This window comes from Mya arenaria, chromosome 10 (genome assembly GCF_026914265.1).
Source record: "Mya arenaria isolate MELC-2E11 chromosome 10, ASM2691426v1".
Lineage (NCBI taxonomy): Eukaryota > Metazoa > Mollusca > Bivalvia > Myida > Myidae > Mya > Mya arenaria.
Window position 1 is genome coordinate 10,630,352 of NC_069131.1, and position 26,824 is coordinate 10,657,175.

The 26,824-nt window shown below is 35.0% G+C and overlaps 1 protein-coding gene and 1 long non-coding RNA gene across 7 annotated transcripts; both read right to left on the bottom strand.

Annotated features, from left to right (window-relative positions):
- Window positions 1-1,030: 1,030 nt before the first annotated feature.
- On the bottom strand, window positions 1,031-8,265 carry LOC128205410 (uncharacterized). 6 transcript variants are annotated; one of them, XR_008256240.1, is made up of 8 exons: window positions 8,176-8,190; window positions 7,843-7,909; window positions 7,144-7,182; window positions 6,693-6,780; window positions 4,829-4,911; window positions 4,317-4,438; window positions 3,818-3,930; window positions 1,031-1,198 (listed from the first exon to the last, which is right to left on the bottom strand). It is a non-coding gene; the product is annotated as an uncharacterized LOC128205410 (long non-coding RNA). The 6 variants fall into 6 exon arrangements; XR_008256237.1 differs by lacking the exon at window positions 8,176-8,190 and adding an exon at window positions 8,018-8,032; XR_008256235.1 differs by lacking the exon at window positions 7,144-7,182 and having other exon boundaries at window positions 8,018-8,265.
- Window positions 8,266-18,102: 9,837 nt separating this feature from the next.
- LOC128205407 (transcription intermediary factor 1-alpha-like) lies at window positions 18,103-23,823 on the bottom strand. The gene is made up of 2 exons (XM_052907011.1): window positions 23,718-23,823; window positions 18,103-20,167 (listed from the first exon to the last, which is right to left on the bottom strand). Exon 2 carries the CDS (start codon window positions 20,154-20,156, stop codon window positions 19,161-19,163), a length of 996 nt encoding a protein of 331 aa, XP_052762971.1. The 5' UTR covers window positions 20,157-20,167; window positions 23,718-23,823; the 3' UTR covers window positions 18,103-19,160.
- Window positions 23,824-26,824: the final 3,001 nt, after the last annotated feature.

Here is a 26,824-nt window from a genome sequence, read left to right on the forward strand (position 1 = left end):
CATTGTTTAAAATCCAAGACAAAGGGTCATTGTTTAACTGGGTCTCAATTGATTATCAGTATTAATCTTTTTGCGATTGAAGTTGGCAGCCATTGTTTTACCGGCTAATATGAGTTATAATTTGACACCATATGACTCAAACAGGAGAATGTTTGATTCCTTTTGGGATGAGAATGGTAATATGTTACCCTGGAACGATAGTGAAGCTCGTTGTATATATTTGTGGGTTAAGGAGAGTCATCAGAAAATGGTATTTCTTTTAAGACAAACTAACAATTTTCAAACCATAGTTGATCAGTACAATAGCCATCAAGAGATTGAGGAATATCCGCATAGATGTAAATTCATTCCCTTTTTAACCGCATATACAGGACTTAAAGACGAGTCCATAGTACGAGAATAATCAACGTCCAAGACATTTTTTTTTTTTTGATTGTCAATAGTGGTATATAACAAACCGAACAAATTGGATATTGTAAGTCTGTGCTTTAACAGTTGTCTAAAGTGTTTAAAAATACAAAAAATGGCTCAAGCTCAGATACGTTTTTCTAACGAGTTGCAGACATATTTGAGAGGTTTTGGTTTTGAAAATGTCTCTTGGTCACCAATAAGAAGGGAAATTACATGCACACTTGGTGACAAATTTGTCATAGTTGTAAAAGAGAGACAGCGACGCATTAAAATAATATTTAAAAAGGGTCACCAAAGTTTTCAATTACCATTTGATATTTTTGAAACTCTCTGTGATATGAAGGAAAGTGTTCAGTTATTGGCTTCATTCTTACACGGACAGTCGAAATGACAACTTCAAAACTATTAGAGTTTGAATATAGTTCTCCAAGCATGCTATTCTTTCAAGACAGACTTAAAACGTTCGACATGTGGCCACCTCAAATAGAACCAAACAAGTTCCAATTATCTTCAGCAGGATTTTATTATACTGGCAGAAATGACACAGTAGAGTGTTTTTCTTGCGGTTTGCGATTACATCAGTGGCAGAAAGGAGACGAGTCGTTGTTAGAACATAAAACACATTCTCCAAGTTGTTTATTTTTGAACATAATTGGACATCATAAAAACGACATTTCATGGCAGCATAAGGACACCCGATCTTCGTCCTCCAATGACTCATCCCGAGCACCATGGACGTGGACCGAACCTCTGGCGGGTTTTCAATATGGCGATATCCCCGGATGATCTGAAAATTCAAATTTGAATTTTTCCGTTACCATATGTAACTATAAAAGACATACAACACAGCACAAACATTCAGTGTTTCATCGACATTTGGTGTGATCATATCGCAGCAGAAAAACTTAACATGGATTGCAGTGAACTATCTCAAGATATTTATGAAAATGAACATTGTGACTCCAAAACGAATGTTATGGACACTACAGAGATTTATACTCCAGTTTCTACAAGTGTCGCGCTAATGAATTCATACTTTGACTTTGTATATGCGAAGGCACTGTGTGAGGTTATGGGTATGGTGACTAAACAACTTTGCTATGGTTGCCAGATGGATCTCCCATCTCAAAAAGATCACGATTGTATCATGGATACAGACCCTGATGATGATGAGTATAAAATAGAACGTTACTTTAGTGACATGCTAAACGCAGTTAATGAAAAAAATATACTACAAAGTTGGGAAGAAATTGTGCGCATTTCAAACATTTCCTCTGAAATGATTGATTTACACAAACATTTGCTAGAGAGCAATGACTATCTGCAGATAATGAAAACCGAGCGGTGGTGTGAAAAAATGAAAAGAATGGTGTTGACAATCAATCGCATTGAAGATCGACTGTTTCGTCCATCACGTTGAGCAAAAGAATATTTACAACACAACAAAATGGACATATTATGCAATGTTGTATGTGTTTTACTGCATTTTTCTTCAAAAAAAGAATTCATGAGAAATTAAGAACTCTGGCATTGTGTGGCGTAAAATGATTTGTTATATTTATTACTTCACGAATTTCCTTTTTTGCATGTTTCAAATAAATATTTAATTCACTTTATGTACATGTATGTCATTGTATGTATATGCTTGTATGATCATATGCTGACTTATTTTATACATGTTTAGTTTCAAATAAATGTATTTATATCTATACATGTTTTCATTTCCTTGCTTTAGTTTAATTAACAACCCATGTGTCCCATAATATAAACTACTAACAACGATGATCATGTTTAATCATGGATAAAACGCAGAAGGAACATATCCTATCACAATATTATTTCGATTCTAAAAACGCAGGCAGCTTTTTGGGTGCAAAAAAGTTACACAGGATATTAAACCAAAACTATCCAAGAGTATTTACTACTTATTTCATACAGAAATGGCTCAACAATCAAGATTCGTATGCCATTCAACGTCAGGCGAGACATACATATAAAAGACCACGTGTTGAAGTGGCGGGTATGAACGATCAGGGTGATATGGATTTAATGGCAGTTGATAACATTGCTAAATACAATGATGGAGTTAAATACCTACTCATTGTTATAGATATATTTTCACGTTTTCTATCCGTTCGACCCTTAGTTAATAAAAAATCTAACACGGTATTGTTAGCAATCAAGGATATTCTTAGTGTTCATAACTTTAAAAAGTTAAGAACGGACCGAGGTTCTGAATTTATCAATCGTGAATTAAAAGCGTTTATGCAAAAGAAGAGAGTTTACTTGTTTAATACACAAAGCACCGCTAAAGCAAACTATGCAGAGCGAGTCATTCGTACCCTTCGTGGTATGATATTTAGAATGTTAAGATATCAGCGAAATTATAGATATATAGATCACCTTCAAGATATTGTAAATAGTTACAATAATTCCCCTCATCGGAGTTTGGATGGATTAGCACCAAGTGATGTTACAAAGAAAAACGAGACACAACTTTGGAGTAAAATGTATCTAAAACCTAAAAAATTCCCCAAAACGCCTCCTCGCTTTAAATATAAAATTGGTGATTTGGTTAGATTAAGTTACACGAAACATCCCTTTAGAAGAGCTTATCAACAACAATATACTACAGAAGTTTTTAAAATAAAGAGCAAGATTTTCAAACAAGGTTTTCCATTATATAAGATCATAGACTTGAATAAAGAACCAATATCAGGTTATGTGAATCAAAATGAAATAATTCCTGTTGATAAAGATGCAGACAGTCTTTGGTATGTTGATAAAGTTTCAAAAAAGAGAAAAGTCAAAGGGAAATTAGAGTATTTTGTTCGATGGGAAGGATTTCCAAAATCATTTGATAGCTGGATTGATGCAGATCAAGTTCAAGAACAATAATAATGGAACGATATGTGTTTGTGAGAGACAGTGAAAGTAATCACATCTTCACCGAGAACAAACCCTATAACTTCAAAGTGCAGTTAAAATTACCTCTATCTTTTAATGGTTACTGGAAGGTTGCTTTGTGTGAAATAAGTATAAAAACTGATCCTAAAGCAAGAAGAAAAACTGTAGATAATACCTTATTTATTTACTCAAACGTTTGCAAAGAAAGCGTTGTTGACGGAGGTGAACGTCCCTTATTGAGAAGAATAGAGAAAAACGAAGAAAATGGTTGGAATTATGTGTTAGAATCTCCTTTTTATTTACCCTTAAACCGATCAGAATTCCAAGAGATTGATTTCAGTATAAAAACTGTGGAAAACGAGTATGCTTCATTCGTAAGTTCACCAGTGCATCTCACACTTCATTTTAAGCGATATCCATTTTACCCCAAATATGAATCAATCTAAGTTGTATGTACCGAACCCACAAATGTGGATAGACTATTTCAAAAATAACAAACCTCAAGTTGGGAGGGGATTTGCCATTCCACACAAGTCGAAGATGGGAAGTAATGGTATGACAATCAGCACAGTTTCCCCATCGGAACAGACAGTAAACCAGGCGAAAAGTGAGCTGAAACGAGATGGTTTAAATACTTCAGAAATGTCAACCCTTGTTCATAAATTATCCAAACCTTCAGAAGTAACACATCGTGTAAACAGCGCGAGAAAAAAACAGTTCAGAAACAGGAGTAAACAAACTAAACCGAAAAAAGGACAGAAGTCTACAAGAAACAATAAACAAACTGAAAATAAACCTGTAAAAAACAATCAAAAATCAAGAAAAGGTGTAAAAGCAAGCAAAAAAGTGGACAATAAATGGAAAATTGATAAGAAAGCGAGAAATAATTCGAAGAAATCTATAACAACGTGGGATATATTTGGTTCATAAAATGTCTTATTTCACAAAAGACGGATTTTCTGAAGGTGTTCCGAATGAATTACTACTATTTGACTTACCTCCTACACAAGTTGCGGTGAATGATGTCCATTATCAAGAGATTCGTCCAATATCCCAAGTGTCGGATGATACTCCCATTGAGTTTCAAATCAGTGGTCAGAATTCGATGGACTATCTCGATCTGAAAGATACACAGTTATGTGTGAAACTAAAAGTAACTAATCCAGATGGATCTAACTTAAAATCGGGTGAGAAGGTGGGACCTGTGAATTTGTTCTTGCAGGCATTATTTTCAATTATAGAAGTGACTCTACAAAACAAGGCGGTTATATCATCTAATTACAATCCATATATAGCCATGTTTAATACTTTACTATGTAATGGAAAAGATGCTTCATTTTCTCAATTGTCTTCTCAACTATTCATAAAAGATGACAATGATCACCCAGAAGACTGTGATCCTAGTGGAGCAAACAATGGATTGTTTTTACGGGCAAAATATATAACAAAATCAAAAACTTTAGAGTTGCAAGGGCCTATATATCACAGTTTATTTACTATTAAACGGTACCTGTTAAACCAAGTGGATGTTAATGTGAAGTTGTATCGTAGTTCTCCAGCATTCTGTCTAAGTTCTGGCGAGACATCCCCAAGCTATAAAGTAAACATTACAGATAGTTATCTTTTAGTAAAAAAAGTTAGAGTCAATCCAGCTCTCATTGTTGCTCACTCTGAGATGTTAAAGATCAACACAGCAAAGTATCCATTTGATAGACTTGAATGTCGGTTACAAACCATTGCTGCAGGTAGTACGGTGTTTACGTGGGATAACTTATTTCAAGGACAAAAACCAAATACAATTGTCGTAGCCTTTGTCAGATCAGCAGCAATTTCGGGAGATTATAAATCAAATCCATTTCATTTCCTAAACTGTGACATTAGGAGTATTTGCCTTTATGCTGATGGGGTTCCAGTGTGGGGTAATCCACTAAAAACAAATTTTAATAATTTAAATGGAGAAAGTTTTATGAGAGTATACGCAAATATGTTTCTAACAAATGGAATGTGGAATAAAGATGCTGGACTTGATATAAACAGAGAAGACTTTGCACGCACATCCTGTATTTTTACATTTCAATTAGAGCCAAAGTTTTCTGATGAAGCATTTCTATCTCTAATAAAAACAGGAAATGTGCGATTAGAGGTTCAATTTGGAACGGCTTTATCTACCGCAACAAGCTGTATTGTGTATAATAGTTCTCCTGGATTTTTTCAAATTAACGCTCAGAGAGACATAATAACAGAATGAATACATCACAGCTTCAGTGTTGTATAGACTGTGATCCAATGTTGCAAAAAACAATTTTGGGGGTGTTTGCGGCTGATCAACTACCAAACGACTTGGTATTTCCATGTGGTTTTATTGCCAATACAGACAATCATTTCATGGAAGGAAGACATTGGTGTACATTTTACTTCCCAAATTCAACCACTATCGAATATTTTGACAGTTATGGGAAACCAATTGACTATTTTAACACTTATTTTCTGAAATATGCTTCTTATTTTTCAACTGTTATCACAAATTCGAGACAGCTACAAAGTAATTACAGTGATGTTTGTGGGATGTATTGTTTGTTTTTCTTACTACAACGAACAAATGGTGTATCTTTTTATGACATTGTACATAGTTTTTTCAATGATTATGACTGTAATGATTTACTTGTATATAACTTCGTTAGAAATATGTTTCCATATTGTTCGCAAAATGGTTGTTTCAAAAACCAAACATGTAGATCACTAATAAAGTAGTGTATTTAAATGGTTTTTGTTTGTATTCTATTTATTGTGTTCTCTGTTATCAACAAGTGTAGATCATGTTGGATGCATTAATTAAATTTGAATGCCCTGCCACTTGTATTGTGGCAGGAACAAGTGGAAGTGGAAAGTCAACCTTTCTATTTGAGTTGTTTAAAAATGCAAACTCTATGTTTACCATGATTCCGAAAAAGATTATATATTGTTATTCTACCTATCAATCCTTATTTGATGATATGAAAGAACATGTGGAAAATATTGAATTTTTTGAAGGTTTACCAACTAAAGACGATATGGACATGTGGACTATGGAAACTGACTTCAAAATATTAGTGATTGATGATTTAGCACAAAAAGCTTCACAAAGTGTAGATATTGTCAACTTATTCACCATTTATAGTCATCACCATAATTTTTCAGTCTTTTTCGTAGTGCAAAATTTATTTACAGGAGGAAAATATTTTCGAACTATTAGTCTAAACAGTCATTATTTTGTGTTGTTTAACAATCAGAGAGATAAATTACAAATTCAAGCATTAGCCAAACAAATGTTTCCCGGTGAAACGCATTATTTTATGGATGCCTATAGAAAAGCCACAAACAAGAAATATAGTTACCTTCTGGTGGATGTAAGTCCACATTCTAACCCGTTATATAAACTTCGTACAGACATCTTTCCACATCAAACCCCCATTGTATTTCTACCTGAAAAGGAGAAAAATGGAAGATAAACTACAGAAGGAGAGACATTTTTTAAAATTTATGATCAACACCAATGAAAAACAACAAAAAATGTTGATAAAAAACTTAACAAAATCTCAATTGGCTGCACTTATAGAGGTGATTTACAATGCTATCAGGGGAAATCTTGTCATTCCAGAAAAGGATAAAAAGAACTTGAAACGATATAGACATGTCATACGTAAAGTAATATCCAAAAGACTCTCTCAAAAAAGGAGGAAAGCCATTCTGTTAAAATATTTCAAACAGTTTTTAGCGTTAATTAAACCCAGTGAATCATGGCTCAAGAATTAGTGTTAATTCCTAAATCAAAGTGTGAATACTTACTCTCTAAATGTGATGGAAGTTTACAAAACAGTCAACCTTCTAAAAACAATAACATGGTATTACAACAAAATGGTAAGAATTCACAGAAAAGGTTGACTCAAAATGGCGGGAAGATACAGAAAAAATCAATTCAAAATGACGGAAATTTACAGAAAAGACTAGTCGTGAAACGTTTAAACAAGTTTTTTGAAAAACCTAAAAAAAATAAGAAAAAAAATGAGAATCTCAAAGAAATAAAGTCAAAACAAAACAAAAGGGGAAAAACAAAGATAATTAACAAATTGAAATGGATTCCCTATAGTATTTGAAATTCAAATGTTTAAAATTCAAATGTTTGGCGAACTTTTTTACCGCCAAATTCACATTTTGGTGGAATATTTTCCCACCAAAACATTTGACAAACTAGTTCATTTACTATTGAGTTTCCGAGTTAGTAACATTCTTTAAGTTTTTACAGAAGGAAGAAATTGATACTTTTGAACCTGAAAAAATACCAGAGGATGGATCTAAGGGGTATATTCTAGAAGTAGATCTAGAATATCCAAAACATTTACATGACAGTCATAACGACTACCCATTAGCTCCGGAACGTAAATTCACACCCAATGAAAAATTATCTCCTTATGCTCAACATGTGTTGAAACATTTACACAACAGTGAGGAACTTCAACCCAGAGCAAAGGTGGAAAAATTACTCACCACTTTAGAAAACAAACAGAATTATGTACTTCACTATCGCAACCTGCAACTGTATCTCCAACTCGGTCTAAAATTGAAAAAAATACATAAAGTATTAGAGTTCCAACAAGAGGCTTTCATGAAACCCTACGTTGAGTTCAACACCAAAATGCGACAACAAGCCAAGACTGCTTACGAGAAGAACTTCTTCAAACTCATGAACAACTCGGTCTTCGGTAAGGTTGTTGTTGTTGTTTTTTTTGGGGGGTTCGTGTTAATTTATAACATTGTTATCATTTTTGTATGATCTGCCCGTATGTAATTTATACAATTTATTTATTGTCACTTCCATACCACTAATACTTATCTACAAAAACAACTGTTCAATAATTGTCAGGCGTAGTTTCACTTTTTGGTATTTCATTCATCTTCAATCAGACGCTTACAAGTGCTCATGTACAATTAGGAACCTAAAGTAAAACTGACCAAAACTAACTACCGGCAAGTAAAAAGTGTATTTTTCGGTCCCATTTTCATATCCCTCATCCAAAACACAGGTATCTAAGATAACGACGGATACCATCATAAAAACATATATTGAGCAGTTCAGAGTAAAGATTAACATGATGAAAAGTTACTTACCAAAAATTTTGTTTACTTTCAGGAAAAACCATGGAAAATCTTCGGAAGCATCGGTCCGTAGAACTTGTTCATACAGAAAAACGACTACAGAAGGTGTCATCCAAACCCACTTATAAGATGCACCGGATTTTTTCTGAAGACCATGTTGGTGTTGAATTAAGTCGCAAAAAAATTAAATTAAATAAACCAATTTTTGTTGGAATGAGTATCCTTGATTTGTCAAAATATACCATGTACGATTTTTATTATAATCATTTGAAAAATGTGTATGGTAGCAACGTTGAGCTAGAATTAACGGACACAGATTCATTTTTAGTATCATGTACAACACCGGACATTTTCCAAGATATGTTGGCCTATTCACATTTGTTTGACACTTCAGATTTCCCTAAAGATCATTTTTTATATAGTGACTTCAACAAAAAAGTAATGGGAAAAATGAAAAGTGAAACAAATGAGAAATGTATTAGTGAATATTGCGGTTTGCGATCGAAAATGTATGCATTTAAGTGTGATGATATAGACGAGAAAAGAGCAAAAGGGATATCAAAAGCGGTTGTTAAAAAATCATTGACTCTTAATGATTATAAACATGTATTATTTAATAATTCTCAAATGCACTCAACAATGCATTCATTAAGTCATAACCATAAAATTTATCTGGAAACAATCAGCAAAGTAGGATTATCTAGTTTTGATGACAAAAGATTTTTATTAGAAGATGGAATTAAATCATATGCTTATGGACATTATAAGATACAAGAGATATAATTTCTATGTTTTATACCAAATTACATCTAATTTCATGTAATTTCATGTGATGTTATCTACTGCTCTACTGTTGAAATGTAACCTAAAATAAATAAAAAAAAATAAATAAAAATGTATGATCTTTGTTAAACAAATTGTTTGAATTCAATTATAATCAACTTTATTTGTATTTGCATTGTATTGTATTTATAAGAAAATAAATATTAAAATCTTGTCTGATATTTTATTTATTGATACAACATACCGGAATGGTATAAAATAGCTTGTCAGACATGTCCTCAACTTATAAATCTCAATTTGGTCTTGTTAAATTTTAAAATATTGTATTAATGGAATGAAATAGTTATACACAAAAATAAATAATAAAAAACATTCACGTTTTCATTACAATAAGATCGAACACATTTTAACATTTCTGTAGGGTTGATTTAATGAAATGTAAACGATACATCATACCTTTAAGGTATGAGGTTATTTGATAAAGAAATTGTGTGAATCCTTTACCGATTTAATAAAAATAGTGAAACTCAAAAGAAGCTAAGAGAGGACAAAACTGTTATATCTTCAAAACCTACTTTTGGTGGTCAAAATAAAAGATTATTTAGTAAGTTGTTTGAAAAACTTTCATGTCATTGTAAGGTTCAACGGAGGTGTTCATAATGATAAACAGAGTCCAGTGAATCGAGCGCTGGCATTTGACAATGGTTTAATAAGTGATTTATTGTGATAGCTCACCACAGTGGAAGAGCTTTAGTCACCCTGAATGATAAACTAGATATATGATAACGACAATCTCGTCTTTTGAGCCATCAGCAGCTCATTTAACTGTCTTCACTTTTAAGTTATTACAATGGGTACGTCGGAGAGTAATTGAGTGGCTATTAGATATGGTGTTGTTGTACGAATTGACACTAAACGGTCAGGTTTTAGTCATTCAATTTCTTGAAATCACTTTCGATCACGCGATGGCTGGGTTCTGATGAACTTTTGTTTGTCAATGACCTGTGATCTTACATATAAAAGAATCCGTTTGATCACATAAAAAGATGGTGGAGGTTATGATAAGTCCATCGTCTGATGAGGGAAAACAATACCATTAAATAGATCCTAGGTCGATGACCCTATGTTAGAAACGTTGGATGAGTTGTCCTTTGACATACAATACACTGATGTGGTTAGTGTGACAATGCTATTGTTTATATCCCTTCTATTGAAATGAATACTGTTAATCAATGGAGACCCAGTTAAACAATGACCCTTTGTCCTGGATTTCAAACAATGGTTAAATATGGCCGCTAACGCGGGAAACCGCCAAAGATGGCCGCGAGAGTCAATTTCAAACGCACATCCAATTAAAAGACACATGCTAAATTTATAAGTTTAATGATGTATATTAATGTGTGATCAGTTCGTCCTCCACCTCCTTGTCTGTCTGGAGCGTACATCTGACAGGATCCAATTGTCCTATCCACCTAATGTACAGTAGCAATACTGAATTTTATCACCACACTTGCTAAAATGTATAACAATGTTGTTAAATTAGATGAGTTTGACTTGTAATTGCTGAAAGTATAGCTTTCATATCAAATATCTGCTGTATGTTTTAAATTAGAGTATGTCTTGCTATACCTATTTCAGGGACTAGAATTTGTCATTAATGCCATCGCGGATAAAATCATTTGCAAGTGAATAATTGCTTTTTTTTCTAGAACGGGCATAAGTACAATTTTCAATGTTCGTTGAATGCACAAGACTATAGGTACTCACATTACAATAACATAGTTGTTAAATGTTTTTCTCAAGAAGCAAATATTACATGGAACAATTTGAACACCTGCTGAAGGAAAGTCATTTCCCCCTTTCTCCTCTTTAGCCAATATATCATTCGTCATAAATCTGTCAAAACCAGGGTACAAAATCAAGTACTAGTAATACGAAGGTTATTAAGGTACCTCTTTGTAAATTATTGGATCAACCAATCATGATTACAAGTAAACATTTAATATAAAGTATATAATACTGCAAAAGTTTCATGAAATCAAACCTGTGAAAAAGATGATGTTATAAATCTGTTTAATATCAATATGTACAGGATTGCTTGGTGACAGTTAATTAAACTATATACAATAACAATGATTAATTACAAACTAGTTTAATAACATACAAAACAAAATATCGCATGGGGCTTTCTGATTCTAACCAAAGATTAAAACAACACAGTAATGACTAATATTGATCTCAAAAAGAGATTTTTAAAGAGGAAAATTATCATTATCTTCTCACACAAAGGAGTGTGTAATAAATCGAGCGTTGGACAACGGTTTAATTAGTGACCTTCTGTGATAGATCACCTCATTGTACTAGATTTAGTTAGCCTGGATGATAAACTAAATGTATGATAACGATAATAGTGACAGTCCCGTCTATTGGACTTTCAACACATCATTTAACCGACTTTTCACTTTAATGGTATTACAATGCGTCAATGACATGTGCTTTTTCACCTTAAATAATCAGAAGTTTGATCACTTAAAAAGATAGAGAGGGTTATAATTAGTACATCGTGTGATAAGGGGATAACAATTAAAGGCAATACTATTAAACAAATGATGCGTTAATCATTGTTAGAAACTTTGGAGCGTTGTCCTTTGGCATACATAACCCTGATCTGATAAAGACGATAGTGCTATCTTCGTGTCGTACCATAAACTACATTGAAATGAATACTCTCAATCAAACAATGCACCCGTCAACATTCCGCGGACCTGCCTGTGATGGGACCCGCCAGATTCGTCAAAGATGACCGCGAGTTACCTTCTTTTACCCTATAACCTAGTGATAACTATGGGTTTTTTCCTTTGTAAAAATGGAAAACATTATTATTTTTTTGAACAGAGACATTATAAATCTTTGTGGTAATGAAAAAACTGTATCTGCTGATGAACAAGGACAACAAACGTCTTTTCAAAGTTTTAAAATGAACATTTTGAAACCTTTGTCTTAAACTTTCTTCCAAAACATTCGTGTATGAATCGTTATTCTTTGAAACAAAGAAATCATATAAAATCATTAAAGGGAAAAAAAACGTTGTAATTTTCCTAACTAGTGAGATCAAATTTTGTTTATTACTTGTAAAAGGGATTGAAAAAAAACTTTTGAAAAATTTGATGATTGTAGAAAACAATAGTTGTTATCATAACCTCTCAACTGTTAGGTCAGCTCAATATAACCTTTATCAATATTTTATGTAAAATGATCATGAGCCCCTTTTAAAAGGTATCAAGTACAATCATTATAACAATCGTGACCATTTCTATGATAAATGTTATTGTTAACATGTTAAGATTGTTCTCCCTATCGCTCCTTTTGGGAGTTGAATTGATATATAAAAATATTGTATTGATGGTGATAACGGAACTCATCTTGGCTAATGTTATGTTAACGGAAAAATGAGTATGGTTTTGCAAGGTGAAAAGTTCATATCACCGTTCATTAAATTTGAATGTCTTTCACTGTTAACAATGACCCTTTGTCTTGGATTTTAAACAATGGTTAAACATAACCGCTAAAAGCGGGAAATCGCCAAATATGACCGCTAACGCGCGAAATCGCTAAATATGGCCGCGAAAGTCAATTTCAAACTTGCGCATGCGTAAACAATGGAACCACCGACAGAACCACCGCACCACCAAACAAAATGGCCGCGAAAGTCAATTTCAAACTTGCGCATGCGCAAACAATGAAACCACCGACAAAACCACCAAACCACCAAACAAAATGGCCGCGAAATACCAATTATTATACTACTTTTATAATTAAAAAACAACAACTCAAGAGCATTTGTTTCACACGTTGTTCATGCCTTTGATTGGGCCAAATGTTGATAACTCTATTAAAATTCGCAGCGTTGTAAACGGCATCCTTGTTAGCTCACGAAAACTACTTTATGATGTGCTACAATTTTTTAATAATACAATCATATCTGAAACAGTAGGCTCAACATGTATATGATTTATCGGATATCACCTGCGTTTCTATGAGAATTCCAGAGTAGATAATATTAGAAAGTACACAACGATGACGTTGCCAATGTTGTTCACTGTAACAAAGTATTTAACTCGAAATCGGCTCGAAAGGAAACAGCAGGGACAAATCCAGTAATCTGGACTGAAACCAATATCGTGTTTAGCTAACAGAGCCAGAATAAGCACACGCAGAACAAAAGACAAATAACTCCACACGACAACAAACATTACACAAGTGTTAAACTTTTGGCTACTGAGCTTGTTTCTGTAGGTTTTTTTTTTCTCAAATATATATTTAACGTTGTGTATGTGTTATCACGCTATTCTCTGATAGTATTCATTACAAGGTTCCATTTTGACTAAGATCTGTAATATCCAGCCTTACTCCATGTTAAAATGTTTCATGTGATTTTTTCTAAATAATGTTTGACCGTGTCCTTCGCCCTCAGAATATGTCCGTTTTTAATTAATTCTGAAATCTGAAAGATCATTAATGGTTCTTGCAATCAGTTCTTGCACGTCCGAATCAAATTGCTAAAGTTCTTATGTTTTAGTTTTACAGGGTGGTTATTTTTTAAGTGAACAGAGTTCGCACGACATTTGTCTAAACTTTTAACCTGTAAAGAGTCAATCACTCCATGGCAACGCATGTTTTATCTTCATTTAGCTATTCGCCCGTCACGAAACGCCGCACTTACAGTCAGTTTTAACTGACAAATTGTACAAGGTCAAACATTGGTGTATATTTCCCATTAAAGGGCATTTTGGATTTAAAAACAGAATATCCACAAGTAAAACCAAGACGTGACAATATTATTGGTTGTATTGAACAAACTGTTTTGCAGTTGACATAGGTTTAATATATTTCTTTATCCTTTTACCCATTAAGCTTTGATTTCGCATACATGTGCAGACACATTCCATATAAATGCAATGTTTAAAATCGAAAATCATTTTACCACTTACCACCTGGCTGAATAGAGGAACACTGTACTAATATTACACAATAGTAGAAAACTGTGAACCAGTGCTCAAAGTAATAGTCGACAATTTAGTTTTAATTAACAAAACAGCTATGTATTTGTTTTCTATTTCTATTACCAGTGACCTTATAACCTTGACTCCAAATCCATTTAAAGGTGTGTCTTCGTATGACCTCGCTACGAACCAAATCTACCAATCCTTAAAAAGTCAATGTATTGAATGGAAAATGTTTTATCTATTTTGGTAGCTGTAGCCTTGACTTTATCAACCAAGTGATATATTCTTATGCGATAACTAGTCCCTATATAAATACCAAGTTGCAACACTATACAACATGATTATCAAAGTTATTATGGGGGGAGGGCACCAATTTCACGCCAGTCCACCCAACGACATTCTCATTTTAATAACTCGATTTTTTGGCGTATGCGTACGATTACATGGCTAACAAGTATATATAATTATATTTTCTGAAACGTTAGTGTTAAATACGGATCAGAAACATTTAGTAAAGAACACATTTGGACAGGACACATTATCATTCATTAATTACTCAAACAAAAAAGTTATGTTTAAAAAAGCTGTCTCGTAGTTATCATCTTTCTTTACTTTTCAATTAAGTTCAATTTCTTTTCTATATCATTTTTCCTGTCAATCTACGTAAACTTTATTACATGGATATATGTGGATTCACCTTCTACACCTATAAAGAGTGTCTTGGTTTCCGAACAGAAATTTATTGCCCCAATATCTTTGGTTGATTCATTACCTTACTGGCTGTTGAACAAACAAAACGAGTCATCCATTTAACCCATGGATCAGATAAAGAAGAAGAGTCAATAGTCAACTATAAATAAAAATAGACATAGTTTCGTATTTCTACTTTTGTTGGTTCATGTTACTTTCAAGCATTAATTCATCGTCTGCGCTCATATTCCCACTACTCAATAAATCAATTCGTCGTAAATGCATATATATGATCCGTCCAATGCCGGTACACGCGATAAATTCTGCTATGTGGTCAACAATTGTCAACACACATGTATAATACAATCCCGCTGCCACATATTTCAACCGCACCCCAACATGATAATGTACGACCTTCACCATCGCAAACATTTTTATTATTTGTTCTTGAACACACCCGAAGCTTTGCCGGAAATATGCACCAGACCCATGGATCGCCCCTTTGCCCGACTGCTATTTTACTACTACTCATTGAGTTTTTCTTCCAAAGAAAAAGATTATGACAACACCTAGAGTTTCATTTCCAAAAAGGAGGGATATGGCACTAACTAGGGTATTTCTTCGAAAGAGGAGGGGTTTAAACACCTAGAGTTTTATTTCCAAAAAGGGGGATATGACACTAACTAGGGTGTTTCTTCGAAAGAGGAGGGTATGGCAACACCTAGAGTTTTATTTCCAAAAAGGGAGGATATGGCACTAACTAGGGTGTTTCTTCGAAAGAGTAGGGTATGACAACACCAAGAGTTTTATTTCCAAAAAGTAGGGATATGACAATAACTAGGGGTTTTCTTCCAAAGAAAAAGGGTATGACAACAGTTTTATTTCAAAAAAGGAGGGGTATGACACTCACTAGGTTTATTTTTCCAAAGAGGAGGGCTATGACAACATCAAGAGTTCTATTTTCAAAAAGAAGGGGTATGACACTAACTAGGTTTTTTTTCCAAAGAGGCCTATGACAACACATAGAGTTTTATTTCAGAAGACAAGGGCAATGCCAACACATTGAACTGTATTTCCAAAGTGGAGGGGTGTGGCAACACAGATTTTTTTCCTTCCAACGGAGGGATATGACACTTACTAGGGATTTTCTTCCAATAAGGAGAGCTATGAAATAAAAATGAAATCAAACCCACCCTGCTGAAATTGATTTCTCACATCAACTCTTGAATACAGACAATATCAACTTTTTTCAGTATATTTAAAATATCAAGCCGTTTTCTAAGTATTATTTTAACATTGACAATTGTTAGAACATGTGTTTAATTTAGACATGAGTATAACGTTTTGTATCAACGCATTATTAAGATATCCATAGTGAGTGTACTTCATTCAGATACATCAACTTTCACAAAAATTATCGGGTATTTAACAAGCATAAATTGCATGTAAATAACAAAATGAATATAGAAGCAAAGAGGAAATCACACTGTCTAATTTTCACTTATTACATAGGAGTAGTATTCTTTACCAAAAAAGCATTTGGATAGTGTGATATAAGGGATCGAGTGCTAGTTGGAAAATTGGTTTTGTCATGTAGGGATGAAGTTAATTTTCTTATGGTAAAAAAACGGTAGAAAGAGTGTTTCCACCAAAACACATACAAATTCTACTTAATATAAAAATAAACGCACACACACCGAAACAGAAACCCAAACATATACCAACACACACACACACACGCACGCACGCATCCACACACGCAGACACAAACACACGCACGCGCACGCACGCACGCACGCACGCACGCACGCACGCACGCACGCACGCACACACACACACACACACACACACTACCACACGCACGCACGCATCCACACACGCAGACACGAACACACGCACACACACACACACACACACACACACACACACACACACACACACACACACACACACTACTATTGTCCTTTTCAACAAGGTTATTAGCATACAACACAATTTAAAAGTAATACCTTATCAAAAACAAAACATAACCACGTCCTGAAAACGCGTAAGGACTATATTACTAGTATATTATACCTTAACGCTCTTATATAGTCTGTGATATATTGTCACAAATGTCAAAACTAATCTTTTCATTGCTGAGTTTGTCCAAACATTGATCCTTTAAAATCATTTCACTTTCCGTATGTTCATATATGCAATACCATATCAAAACAAAATCTCACGTCATTCTGTAAAAAACGCTAGAAGCACTACCTATGGAATATTTGTTAACATGCTTTGATGATATTCTTTGATGAGCAGTGCTACACGTTATATTGTCTATACAGTATGTCAAATTTGATTCTTTCTGTTCTGTACGTGTGCTTGTCCACTTACTGATCCGATAAACAACCGTGTTCATACAGTCTGTTACATTTGTACTGTTAATGTTATTTTTTTATTATATACCCATCAAAAATCCACACGCAATACATATCCCAAAATACGGTAGTCCGTATACTACTCCAGTGCAATACGGCCGTATTTCACTCTTGTGAACTCACATCATAACAAGTATCGTTGCGTGATGTTAAAATGACGTCATAAAACAAAATAGTGTGTCGTTAAAATGACATTTATTATAAACAAATGTGGCCTTTAAGTGATCTAACAAGAAATGTATATAATAAAAGGGTTATTGGTACTGCGTTTTTATTCGGAATGTCGTATTGCCTCATAAAATCCGAATCTGCAAAAATCCACTCGAGTCGAATACAACATTCCGGACGCAGTACTAATAACTCTATTATAGTTTGTGTCTGCTATTTGTTTTATGTACAAACAATATATTAACATTATACCTATTGTGAATTGATAACATTAGTAATACTGAAATAAATGCAATCACAACGTAACTGTAAAAGTTGAGAGAAGGTTATAAACTTCACTACTAAGGGCTTCTGCGGTAAATCATATGCAGCTGTGCCCTTTGAATATTATCCATGTTTGTTAATCCTTAAACGTTTTGAGTAGACTAGCAATATTCAGATCTGTGAAACGATCAGTTTGACGCCATAAATTAATTACAACCGTGTTTTTTTCGTATATAGATTCATTGTACGAGTCGTAACTAGTATTTGTTTGGTATTTGGCTTTAATGTACGTTAAGTGAAAATTCTGAAAAATGCAGTCAATTAAATGTTTAATGTTAGTTACTAAAATTCTATAAAAGAACTCATTTGGACATGATACATATCATTAACAAACAACAAAGTTATATTGAAACATGGTAGGTTTTTCCCACATTTTTAAATCATAACAAATTTTATTTTTACATCATGACAAACTACGTAAACTGTATTGCTTTGATAGTTTTGTCGCTTTGTTGGTCACAAACAAAAAGAGTCTTGGTTTCTGAACAGAAAGTTGTTGCACTTGGGTTTTCGATAAAATTTTCTTCTGTTTTGATCTTCATCAGACTTTTTATTTTCTCACAGTTTCCTGACATTAGCAAGAGCTCCTCCTTATCATTGTTGTATAGCAGAATATTTCCATCCCAAATAGGTATTACCAATCCTGGAGATTTAAACTCCCAATCTGTGTATGTAGCCAAAGTATTTCCATCTAAAGAGACTTTTCTAAGAGTGTAAGTGTCCCAGCTAGTTTTGTCCGTGACGTAATACGCATTGCCATCAGAAGCGTTCAATACAGGCTTTCTATAACAGGAGTTGCCTTTGATTTCAAATTTTCTAACCTGTGCATCATTGATTTTATCATCTCGGACACTGATAGAAGAACCATCCGACAAATAAAATCGATCATTGATGTAGGAAACATATAGAGTTCTGAGACTTTGAATTATAACACTATAACGTTCAGAAAGAGTGTTATTTTCTGTGGATAGTATTCTCAGACGCATATAGGAAGTGTTTGGATTATAGGTTACTGCAATATTTTCATTTGAAACTACTGTTACATCAAATGGCTTTTGACCTTGAGTTGGATACGGGGCAGTTGAGTATCTAGCCAGAACCTTGTTGTTGGACGTGTCAATTAACTTCACTGAGTGACACCCACTGTCTGCAACTACAAGCCTTCCTGGGGACAGCACGGCCATTCCTGTTATACAGCAGCTCCAGTATTCTTTAACTTCCTTTTTATGATCTTCCTCCTCATTTTTCCAACAATTAGGGTGCTTACATGAACATGTTTGATATACATCATCAGTACTTTCTATTGAAATATTAGTTATACTGGGCACTTGATCAAATGTAATAGAATCACTGAGTGTACACTTTTGATCAGATTCATCGATATCAAACTCATCTGCTGTGTTATCACTTTATCATCTTGTATCTCATTCGTTATTGTCATTTTGCCAAGATTTCTCTGCAAGCTCAACATTTTCTCAAATACAGAATCCGGTTTGAACTCGTATCTCATATTGTCCTGCTGACAGGTCTTCTTTATTTTGTCAACTGACAGCTTTAAGCCTTCAATGTCTTTCTTTGACCTCTTTGATGTCATATACAACCGTACTTCATCACTTGATGCAATTTCAAGGGTTTGTTCAGATTTATCACCTATACCTTTTAATTGAACATATTTCTTCTTTAGCTCTCTTATCTTTTCATCAACTTCAGCCTTCAAATGTTCAGCAAATGACTCAATATTCCTTTCTGATTCATCCAGGTACTCATTTATTTTTTTCCTAAACTTCTTTAGATCACCAAGACCAACTAAATGGACATCATTAGCAGAGACTGATTTTTCTTCAACCTTATCTTCACAAGTTTGGATATCGTTTTGAATCTCTCTGAGCATGTTTATTTGATCTCTATATTCAGAGGTATTGCTGAACCCTTTAGCGACATCCGGAACAAACTGAACCGAACACGCCCGGTGATCAAGTACAATACAAACTCCGCATTCAAATGCCCCATGGTCAGGACAAAAGAACTTTAGTGTTTCATTGGCGTGAACTTTGCACATTTCTGAATATTCCTCGGCGGATCCATGGTCATCTCTTTCCGGAGGTATTAAAGGCATTTGTTCCCCTGAAAGGATTGTATGTCCCTTTAAGTTTGATGATCTGTGGACGATTCTGATGCAGTGTTGACACATGTATTCCTGACAGTTTTGACAGTACCCATGTCCCTCTTTGATTTCGCCTTCACCTTGACAGGGCTGGCAAAAGGTGTTGTCATCTGCATGTGAACTGTCGCCTTGTCCTCCTTCCGCCATCGTTTATTTTTCTGGAATCATTTAAACAACAAGTGCTTGAAAATGTATATGCATCCATATACGGTCGTTTCTTGAAACAAAAAAAAGATCTAATAACCGTTTAGGTAAACGTTTTCTTTTGCGTGAACATTATTCATAGAGAACATACATGGACAAAGCGTAAAGAAAACATTATATGCAGTTCAAAATTGAAAGTATGTTACTGTAGTCAATCCTAGTTTACCGAAGAATGGGCAACCCGAAATAAATTTGAAAGAAATTAGCATCGACACATTGACAAAAGGTCACCAAGTGTCATTATAATCGACTAATAAGCACAGATATGTGAAAGTTGGATTCCTGTCGACCCCATTCCATTAATGTACCTTTTGAGAGGGTTTTTATGAGCAGAATAACATGTAGAAATTATACCGAAAGTACTATTACAGCAATGAAAAATCGCAAAGTTAACACATGGTTTAAATTTGAATATTGGGTACTTAGCGCATGGTTTGTTGCTGTCATAAGTTTTTGTGTGTGCAGAAATTCAGTGTTATAAAAATGTGCTCTCTAGGGGGAATATTTTATTTTCCAAACTTCGAGTCACTGTGAGTTTCGAGCCCGTATTTTCAAAACGCCTACTCAAAATCCGTTCATTATATAGGAAAAACATAAAACATTGACAATTATGCCAGGTTACGTTGAGTTGCGTTGCCATAGTGACTGCATTCTACTTAATATCTTACCTAAAAGTGTTGAAGCACCAATACACTGTATAATAACAGTCTCAGTGCGTATCGTTTTTGTTTGGAGTTATTATAGCACGTTTCCGACTATTCTTAGACAGCGTTTTCTGTACCTTACCTTAACTTAAATAAGCGTCGGTCCATTTACCACTTTTATACCATTTTTGACAAACCTTATTCACTAATTCAGCGCTGTTTTGTCAGAATTGTGTGAAAGATAAATGTTGAGAAGACAAACACTTTTACCTATGAACTGCGGGAAAAGTTTATGAGGCTGATGACCATGACCTTTATCATACTGACCTGCAACAATAGACCTTCGACTTTGAAAAACAGATTTTGTGCTAAATGTTACTTAACCTTTCAGGAAGAATTTGTGCATATATTAAGTGAATGTATTAAATCACACATGGCCAATCAGGGCAGACTTTATTACTCAGATGAATACGCTTTAAATGGACAGGCATACGAAAGCTTAAATAACTTGGAACAAATGCAATGGACACTGTGACTTCTTGGAGCCCCTTTAGAACCTTGTTTAGACACTGACAACAACGCACTTTTTCTTCAAAGATCATACAGCTATATTGTATGATGTTAATGTGCACACTCTGACTAGAATACGCTTAATTTGCATTTAATGTGACTCGCTCATGTTTTTGGGCCAAAAATTAGTTTTCTTGGTAATGCATCTGAAAACACTTATTTTATCACTATTTTAATCTATGATATCGAAATTGCAGAAAGAAAAACAGTAATAGCATAAAAAGTATTTTGGTTTTAGTGGGGTTCGAAACCAAGCCGGTAAAGTCAAGAAAAATAGTAGAAAACAGCCGGCTAGTCCACACTAGTGAGTCTCAGAATCAACTTTTTTGGCAAAAAAAGTAATTAGGGAACGTAAACATAAATATAAAAAATGTGATCTGATAATTGTTAAGCATTCTTACATCATTGGTGTTCTCACATTAACGCAAAAAATGCTCATTCCAATACAATATATATAAAAGTTGTCAAACCGGTCGATCTGTGAGAGTGCAGCTTTAATAATGATCTTGCAAAACAACCTGTTATACAAGAGCCAATATACATAAAATGGACATAGCGCTTGTCTTCGAATAACGAAATTAAGTGCGGCATATCATTAGGAGTGTTCAAACTAAGACTCTGACGGCTGGAACCCATCAACATATGTTGATATATTGTAGCTGAAGTCCACGATTTTTTGAATAGCGTTAGCAACGGGGTTTAACAAACAGGCTTAAGGGTTAAGTGATCCTTTTGTTTGGGTATGAGTTCTTGTGGGCGTTAGGCTTTGTTGTCACTTTTCTAATTATTTTTTTCCTTGACAGAACCGGCATTGGCTCGCGCCCCACTAAAAACCAGATTTGTTTATACTTTGTTTTGGGTTCTTTAATGAAGTATAACAACAGAGATGTTTCTGTACTGAGTTTATTATAGCGACTGAACATATGGCTATAGGTGGAGTATATATCTCTGAGCATGCAGATCATGTTACATCTACAGCTATAGACATATACCAGAACATACTTTAAGTGTTGTTGTTGTTTTGCAATTTCGGTATAAAATAGTTATACATGTAATATATTATAAGTGTTTTCAAATGCAAGACCGTTAACAAAGTTGGTGCAAAAACATGAGCGAGTTCCTTTAGAGATGCTTTAGGCTTAACAATATTTGTTCATTCAAACCTTTTTAACAAAGATTATGAAAGGGTATTGAAGCAAAACTGAATTACGTAAATATATGTACAGATTCAATCTCACTTACCATTGTGTCTTTGTATGTGTATGAATTATGTTCTGTTCAATCTCTTCTTTCAAAGAGGAAATAAAGAATTATCTATGTAAATCGGTATAAAAAGGAATTGTTATATATAAAATATATTCGGCATATTGTAACCATAGTTTTTCCACAGTGGCTTGATAACAGGCGCTCACTTAATGGCCCTACTCTTAGTTCAAAGCACTCCACCAAGCCTAAAATCATAAAATCATAAAACGAATCATGCTCTAACAGAACACCATACACACATATACATTGCCCAAATAGTAAATTTTAACCGAGATTGAATCTGTTATATTTCTTATAGGCATTCATTTCGGGAGTCTGCTAATCCCTGGAATTGCCATATCAAAATGCGTAAAAAATCTACGTACAATAATTTGGACTAGCCACTGTGCATGTGGACTTTTCCGTGAAAAATGCAAAAATAAATATAAACAAACCTCAAAAGTATTCCTTAGCATTGGTTTAACCCATGAAAACCCTAACGTATGTTGGTATGGGTATATGATTTCAGGGACGTAGCCTGGCTTCACTGAATGTTACGCACGAAAGGGGGTGGGTGTGGGAGGGAAAATATCCCGGTTGGGAGTTCGGGGTCCTCCCCAGGGATAAAATGGAAAATAAAACTACCATGTTAAGCTCTAATGTGTATTTGGAGGGACTTTAGGGTTCGAGGTCGCAGACTTTGTAGTTACCAAGTGATTGTTTTAGGCTCAGTAAGCTATCTCGCACAGAGAAGCAATGCCTACTTTAGCTGATCTTCCTTTTATTCTGATATAATTTTTGAGCTTAGCCCTCGACTTTGATGCCATTTTTGGCCATATTTATTTTCTCTACGCCCCAGGTCTTGTTTTTGAAAAGATTGTATCTCATAACTAAATTACAATAATAATTTTGAAACGTTTTAATTCTTACCCTTCCCCACCCACTTTGTTGTGTGGTATTCAGAATAAACTCTATATAATATGAATTTTGTTTCTGTCATCTCATATTGAGGAAAAATTTTAGAAGAAAACAAAGAAATACAAACCTTTTAAGTTGTACCAGTAACTGTTCAGGCTCCAATTCGAAACTGAACGCGTGTTGCCATTTGCACTTTGAAATAGGGCGTTAAAATGTCCTCAAAAACCTGAGTCGTGAACGATAATGCAATCTAATGTATGGTGATATCTTCCGGTTTTGAGCAGTAAATACAAGTCTTTAAAGTGACTCGCTCATGGTTTGTAAATGCACTTTTTTAATTACGAAATAAAGTGTGGTAAGTCATAAGGAGTGTTTAAACAAAAATACCAAAAGCTGGAACCCTTCAGCATATGTTGATATTTGCTCAAATATAGTCTTTGGAGATCATAATTTTTCATAACGGCTGTGGTGTTGATTTATATTATCAATGCATCCGTAACCGATCAACATATCCACCATTTATGTTAAAATCCCCGTGGCCGTGTGGACTAGCCTGATGTTTTCCATTTTTTCTTGACTTAACCGGCGTTGGTTCGAACCGCACTAAAACCAAAATACTTTTTTTATGCTATAACTATTTCTTTCTGCAATTTCGATATCATAGTGTAAGATAATGATAAAATAAGTGTTTTCAGATACGTTACCGGCAATACTATTTTTTGGTACAAAAACATGAGCTAGTCACTTTAGTATACCTTAAGTCATAGCTTAACCGTGTCAACTGAAAATTAAATTTTGTCTAAAGTGATAGTAAACCAACTTTGAAAATAAAACCATACTATTTTAAGAGTCTGGACAATCGATATTTCTAGCATACTTATATGCATGTCAACCTAAACCAAGTTAAATATAAAACCAAAAACTATAATTTTATCAAAACAAAATTACCTTAAAAACATTAAACCATTACGCAAAATATCTTGATAAATTCATTGTAGAATTTCTTTACTTGATTCTCTACAAACCATTGGCTTATTTCTTTGCATTTTTATTTTATATTGCAAAAAAAGAAGACAGTTAATACATCTGCGCCTGACATGTTTTTTAGCATGAACACTTGAAAAGTGTACATGTACGTCGAACTTTATCTGTACGAACTATCGACGTACTCTGAAGATAAACATGGTTGAATCATGGTGACAAGACATGCTCAATTCATATGTAATAAGTAACATAGCAGATTCAGGACCCCCCCCCCCCCCCATATTAAAGCAATATGCCCAAAATGCACCATTTCTGCCATTACTTGGGGGAGTTACCCCAAACCCCCCTTCCATCACTTTCAACCATATAAATTTCGGTTCCGAGGGAACGCCCCCCTCTAACGTCGAATCCTGAGCCGCCCTGAATATGTGACGCTGTGCTATGTCTCAAACAGTATAAAAATCTTTGATAATTGGTTTTGACAATATATAAAACAACTATTCTAAAAGGGAAAGCTATGACAGTGCATATGCGTTTAACTTTTAATTGAAGGAGTGTTGCTTCTGAAAGAGAGGGCTGTAAAAATGCAGAAGGGTTCTGCTTTTTCAAGGGTTTGACAATGGGGTTTCCTTCTAAGGGAGAAGGGCTATGATAAAACGCAAGGGTTTTGCTTCTGATAGGGAGGACTGTGACAAAGCAGAAGGGTTTTGCTTCTTAAAGGGAGGGCTGTGACAATGCAGAAGGGTTTTGCTTCTGAAAAGGAGGGCTATTACAATGCAGAAAGGTTTTGCTTCCGAAAGGGAGGGCTGTGGCAATGCAGAAGGATTGTGCTTCTGAAAGGGAGGACTGTGACAATGCAGAAGGATTTTGCTTCTGAAAGGGAGGGCTGTGACATTGCAGAAGGGTTTGCTTCTAAAAGGGGAGGGCTGTGGCAATGCAGAAGAATTTTGCTTCTGAAAGGGAAGGCTGTAACAATTCAGAAGGATTTTGCTTCTAACAGGGAGGGCTGTAACAATTCAGAAGGATTTTGCTTCTAAAAATGGGAGGGCTGCGACAATGCATAAGGGTTTGCTTCTGAAAGGGAGGGCTGTGACAGTGCAGAAGGGTTTGCTTCTAAAAATGGGAGGGCTGCGACAATGCATAAGGGTTTGCTTCTGAAAGGGAGGGCTGTGACAACGAATAAGGGTTTTGCTTCTGAAAGGGAGGGTTGTGACATTGCAGAAGGGTTTTGCTTCTGAAAGGGAGGGCTGTGACAACGCAGAAGGGTTTTGCTTCTGAAAAGGAGGGCTGTGACATTGCAGAAGGGTTTTGCTTCTGAGAGGGAGGGCTGTGACAATACAGATGGGTTTTGCTTCTGAAAGGGACGGTTGCAACAATGCAAAATGTTTTGCCTCTGACAATGCAAAAGGGTTTTGCTTCTAAAAATGGGAGGGCTGCGACAATGCATAAGGGTTTGCTTCTGAAAGGGAGGGCTGTGACAACGAAGAAGGGTTTTGCTTCTGAAAGGGAGGGCTGTGACATTGCAGAAGGGTTTTGCTTCTGAAAGGGAGGGCTGTGACAACGCAGAAGGGTTTTGCTTCTAAAAAGAAGGGCTGTGACATTGCAGAAGGGTTTTGCTTCTGAGAGGGAGGGCTGTGACAATGCCGTAGGGTTTTGCTTTTGAAAGGGAGGGCTGTGACAATGCAGAAGGGTTTGCTTCTAAATGGGGAGGGTGCGACAATGCAGAAGGGTTTTGCTTCTGAAAGGGAGGGCTGTGACTTCGCAGAAGGGTTTTGCTTCTCAAAGGAAGGGCTGTGACAATGCAGAAGGGTTTTGCTTCTAAAAGGGAGGGTTGCGACAATGCAGAGGGTTTTGCTTCTGAAAGGGAGGGCTGTTACAATGCAGAAGGGTTTTGCTTCTGAAATGGACGGCTGTGACAATGCAGAATGGTTTTGCTTCTGAAATGGACGGCTGTGACAATGCAGAATGGTTTGCTTCTAAAAGGGGGGTTTCCGAAAATGCAGAAGGAATTTGCTTCTAAAAGAGGAGGGATCTGACATTGCAGAAGGGTTCGCTTCTGAAAGGAAGGTCTGTGACAATGCAGAAGGTTTCGCTTCTGAAAGGAAGGTCTGTGACAATGCAGAAGGGTTTGCTTCTGAAAGGAAGGGCTGTGACAATGCAGAAGGTTTCGCTTCTGAAAGTAAGGTCTGTGACAATGCAGAAGGTTTCGCTTCTGAAAGGGAGGTCTGTGACAATGCAGAAGGTTTCGCT

What these genes read in the sequence shown, in the direction of transcription:
- LOC128205407 (XM_052907011.1), bottom strand. Translation starts at nt 20,156, where the DNA reads ATGGCGGAAGGAGGACAAGGCGACAGTTCACATGCAGATGACAACACC.